This window comes from Bidens hawaiensis, unplaced genomic scaffold (genome assembly GCF_021521415.1).
Source record: "Bidens hawaiensis isolate Kalapana, Puna unplaced genomic scaffold, B.hawaiensis_p1.1 tig00005453_1, whole genome shotgun sequence".
Classification (NCBI taxonomy): Eukaryota; Viridiplantae; Streptophyta; class Magnoliopsida; order Asterales; family Asteraceae; genus Bidens; species Bidens hawaiensis.
This window is the reverse complement of record NW_027491347.1, coordinates 363,020-368,002: the sequence shown is the minus strand read 5'-3', so window position 1 is coordinate 368,002 and position 4,983 is coordinate 363,020. Positions and strand designations below refer to the sequence as shown.

The following is a 4,983-nucleotide window of genomic DNA, read 5'->3' as shown; positions in this document are numbered from 1 at the left end:
AGCTACCCACTTTGATCAATTAGCCAAGATTTTGACCGGATACGAAATCACTGGTGCTCGATCTAGTGGTATTTTTATGGGGATTCTATCTATCGCTGTAGGATCCCTATTCAAGATCACTGCAGTTCCTTTTCGGGCGGCTGTAGGATGGACGGCCGCCTATAGGTGGTAGGGTAGGGTGGGTGGTACCGCTCAGATTGCGGCCAATCTTCCTAACCGCGCGCGGGCCGGGCTTAGAGCGCGTGAAACTCATCACTACCTCGTAAGGGCGTTGAGACCTTAGCATGTTACACGAAAGCGCCGCTTTCTCTGTAGTATTGTCACACAGCTGCCCGCCTAGAAGAGCCACTCGCTCTGTAGTGTTGTCACACAAGATAAGCACGCCGCCCGCCTGCTGGCCGGGCGAATCTAAGTTCTCTTCCGGTCAAGTGCAAAGAAAACACAGTAGAATCACGCAACGCACGCTACTGGTGTGCTTCCTGCTCGCGAGGAAAGAAAGAAGAGCGACAAGGTTAAGTTCAGATTTAACTGTTTGCAGCATGGGAGCAGATTACCCAAAAAATACCTGGGAACAATGAAAAAAAAAAGAAAACACACTTTTGTAATACCATGATAATAATATTTTCTCAACATTTATTCACATTACTACGCACCCATCCATACTTCAAACATATAAACAATGCATTACAATAAACACTTTCCAACCTCCAAGTAGCACACACCCACATTCAAATCATATCTTGAGCCAGTCTAAGCAAGGGCAACACCCCCAACAAAACCTAGAAGGATAATAATCCTTGAGATACACCTCTCGGCTATAACCAACAATGTAGAAACTAAACGTCTGACCACGGTTCACCATCGTCACACGCGTAACTGGGATCACAGAAATGGTATGCCTCTCACATATCACCCTAGCCGTAGGCGGAATCAGAGGCCGTTCAGATATTACCTCCGAAGAAAACTGGTTCAGGAAAAATGAATCAGCAAAGAAAGCCGGCGTGCATTGGTACGCTTGCGTGTTGCACAACTGCACCCCTTTGGCTCGATGAAACACATCATCAGGCACTGAGGCGGCTCCACTTGTCGCATTCAGTTTTCTGGTTGCATGTGTATCCCTACAACATATCATCATTTGGTTAAATTAACAAATAATAATTCAATCAAGGTTTTGGTAAATTAACATCTAGATTCTAGTGATGTACCATTTAACAACCGCTATTTTGCGTGTCAAAAGTGAACCACTGCCTACGCATTTCAAGCATTTAACGAGCCCGCTAGATCCACAAGTTGCACAAGGGATCTTTCCATTCCCATTACATCTCACACATCTAATAAAAAATAACAAATAAAAAATAAAAAGTCAGTCGGTTGTCTAGTAATTTATATATTTAATTTTTATCATCATTAAATGTAAAATGGCTTACAATGTATCAGATCCATCTCTATGAGCAATCAAACCCCTACCATAACATGCAGCACACTGAGCCATTAAATCTTCTTTATTCACTCCCGGTTTTTGATCTGGATTACATGTAACACAAACAACATCTCCTTTTCCCGCACAATCTGCCATCAAAACAAGATTTCATGATATTCAACAATAAGATAAACCAAAACCATACTTCAGGTCAAACTGCACAATTACCTGAACATTTTTCAATGGTTTCAGAATGGGGAATTTTGGCACGTGACTCTTTGTGATTCGTAAACAAAACCGGGAACTCTGACCTCAAATCTAATTCCCAAACACCAAGTTCAGGTCCCTTATCTTTTCCATCAACATTGTTATCACCGTTATACGGTTCTGTTTCGGTTATAACTTCCCGTTCTTCCACAAACGTTTCAAGAGTCCCGATATAAACATTGCAGTCTTCAATAGAATGGATTTTCCATGTGCGTGCAGGACGACTTCCCCAACAACAACGATGACCAACATGATCGATCAGTAATTCGCGAATCTCAACTTCATCCAATATCTGCCTGTTAAGATACACAACAAAATTATGTTAAATAGTCAGCACATATGGATTAATTCAAACAAAGATCAAATAGGATCTAACTTATACCTAGCAGGTTGATGCTCAGTTTTACCAATTTGCCCTCCATATCCTGCCTCATAAGCATAAGTTTGATCTGCAAGAAAAGTGAATAACTTTAGTTGCGCAGCTACACCAAAGGGGTGTAAACGAGCAGATCCGCAAATGAGCTACTCAAGTTTGAATCGATAAAAAGCTCAAAACGAGCTCAGCATTTTCAAGCTCGAACCGAGTCTCAAATAAAGTGTGTTTCGCTATCGAGCCCGAGCTTAAGCCTTGTATGAAAAGCTCATTTAAGCTCGCCGAGCCGCAATGAGCTATTCGAGATCGGATTGATAAAAGGCTCGAAACGAGCCAAGGTTTTTCAAGTTCGATTTGAGCCTGAGCCTTAAATAAAGCCTGTTTAGTTACCAAGTCCGACCTTGAGCCTTGTATGGGAAGGTTGTTTAGGCTCGTCTAGCCTTGTGTATTTTAAGTTTTACTTCTTTTAGACTTCTATGTATTAAATTCACACGGAACATACGAGCTCGTGCCGAACTTTGGCTCGTTTATGGTACTACACGAGCTCGGGCCGCGCTGGCCGAACTTAGGCTCGTTAAATGTTTTTCTCATTCTATATAAAAACAACTAAATTAAACATGCATATAAACTACTTTAATAAATAACAAACGATCGAGCCCGAGGTTAAAAGAGTGACAAGCACGTTGAACCCGAGCTTCAGAAAAAGATCCTTAAATGACCTAGCCAAAGCTCGAGTTCTCAGAAGTCAAAATAAGCAGAGCTGGAAATTGGAACCTAGTGAAGCTCGGGCTCGGCTAGTTAACTCCTTATCAAATTAGTGCTGGCAATGAAAAAGGGATATCTAAATTCTAAACCCTGGAAATGAAATGAAAGCAAAATAACAGAAACAAATAATAATCAATCAATTGAGACGAGATGTAGTATTAATTATACATACCAGCAGCAATATACGGAGGAGGCTCAGGAGAACTGATCAAAGGAGCATGGAGAGAAGGTGGATAGCGATCGGAGGAGCCGGTAGCAGCCGATCGAATCTCGTCAACGCTGACTTCAGAAGCAGTCGGAACCATCGATCCTGTTCGTCCCACCGACGGATACGAATGCCACTTCTCGCTCTCTCCACTTTTATTATCTGCAAGTGATTATTACGTAACAGAAAATAAGGAGTAGGTAGAGGTAAACTGGTAATTGAGGAGTAGAAATTAAAGGTGGAAAATTGTACCATTTAGCAGCGGTTGCTCCATGTTTGGATGAAGGAAGGAAGGAAGCACCTGTAATTGAAACGGTGGAGAGCAAGTAGGTGGGTTTATCAAAGAAACAAAATTACTTATTTCTTACTCACCAAGGAAAACAACCGAGTCAAATAATCTTCTTGTCGTATCTAATTGTAAAGTTTCCCATCACAAATACATATAAATGAAGAGACTGGCTCCTAGACCCGATATCTGTAGATGTCATATGCAGGCCAACCATAATTGCCCACGGATAATGTCGTAAAAATCGCTAGTCGGGCGGTATAGTGAGGACTCACGATTAATCAGATCGGACTTTGACGTATAATTTTCAATCTTATATATACAAGCACACTTATTTATATGTAATGGTCAGTTTAATATATACATAAATACGTTTTGGCCGGAAATTGGTTGAAATCTCATTGGAAACCGCTAATTTTTTTATCAATCTCCCCGGAAACCGATGATTTTGGTCGGAATCTCGCCGTAAACCGCTAATTTTGGTCCGAATCTAGCCAGAAACCGCCGATTTTGGCCGATTAGCACAAAATTAAGATGAAGTGGGGACTACCGATTCATCGGAGATCAATCGACGCCTAGTCGGGAATTTTGCAACACTGCCCGCGAGCCTACTCTACTCACCCTTCGTGTCGCCCGCGTATCCATTCTTGAAGCTTCCTGAAAGCTCGTTGTCACTACTAACAAGCAAAACAACTTGTCACCTACAAAGAGGAAAAACTGTACATAACGGCTAGTTCTCAGTCCAATCACAGTTTAACATTTCTTAAGATAACCATGACTGCATGAAGAGCTAATCACTTTACCCTAGCGTTGTACTTCTCAGGAGACAACCGTCATTATCCACTAGCAGTACATTTAATTAGAAATCTCGTACGTACTTCCCAACAAGAATAGAAGGTTTTACTGATATTGACAGCTCGACCAATCCGTCTCTACCGCTATAAATACCACACATGGATAAACAATTCAAGGATCCTCACTCTCTCACTCTTAGGATTATTCTCTCATAACATATACAGATTGACAAACTAGAGGATGGTTACGAGAAAACCCCTACCCCTATTGCCCTTCCCATAACGAAGGAGTGCGGTTTTGTGACATTCGTCAATTTCGGGTTCGATTTGTATTAGTTTTGTATTCGTTTATTATGTAAACTGACCCGTTTTGTAAACCGAAACTTATGATGTAATAAAAATATTGGATTTATGTTACTAAATCATTTCCATTTGTTCAATTTGAAAAAACCCCTTTTACGGATTCGAAAACGCCTTTAAAACAATCAAATTACGTCGAAAACAAACTTCTGGGACACATAACGAACCACGCAAGACGAGCTGGGCGACCCCACCCCACCCCAGACGCGCTGCGCGACTAGCGCAAGGGGGCTGATCGCGCGACACCTAGGGCCATCTGCAACATATTTTTGGATTTTTGTTGTTTTGTGTCTTGTCTTGATCCATTTCGCATGCAACACACCCATATTTGACCTTCATCATTACCCTATATAAACACCACCAATCCCTTCATTTTTCCCCTGCTACAACTCCAAAATCTCTCTCAAATTCAAAGATCTCAAGGTTATTTTCTTAGTTGTTCTTGAAGGTTTGACTTCCAAAGTCAAACTGAGTAAAGTCTTACATTCTAATTTGTTTATATGGTCTTATTAA

The 4,983-nt window shown here is 41.3% G+C and overlaps 1 protein-coding gene across 1 annotated transcript; it reads right to left on the bottom strand.

Annotated features, from left to right (window-relative positions):
* Positions 1 to 594: 594 nt before the first annotated feature.
* LOC143629770 (uncharacterized) lies at positions 595 to 3,332 on the bottom strand. The gene is made up of 7 exons (XM_077098950.1): positions 3,283 to 3,332; positions 2,998 to 3,192; positions 2,070 to 2,136; positions 1,649 to 1,983; positions 1,428 to 1,569; positions 1,206 to 1,331; positions 595 to 1,118 (listed from the first exon to the last, which is right to left on the bottom strand). The coding sequence occupies exons 1-7, from the start codon at positions 3,302 to 3,304 to the stop codon at positions 734 to 736; spliced, it is 1,272 nt and encodes a 423-aa protein (XP_076955065.1). The 5' UTR covers positions 3,305 to 3,332; the 3' UTR covers positions 595 to 733.
* Positions 3,333 to 4,983: the final 1,651 nt, after the last annotated feature.

Coding starts and splice junctions, on each gene's coding strand:
- LOC143629770 (XM_077098950.1), bottom strand. CDS start 3,304: ATGGAGCAACCGCTGCTAAATG. Junction 1,984..2,069: donor ACTGAGCATCAACCTGCTAG/GTATAAGTTAGA, acceptor GTATCTTAACAG/GCAGATATTGGATGAAGTTG. Junction 1,119..1,205: donor AAAATAGCGGTTGTTAAATG/GTACATCACTAG, acceptor GATATGTTGTAG/GGATACACATGCAACCAGAA.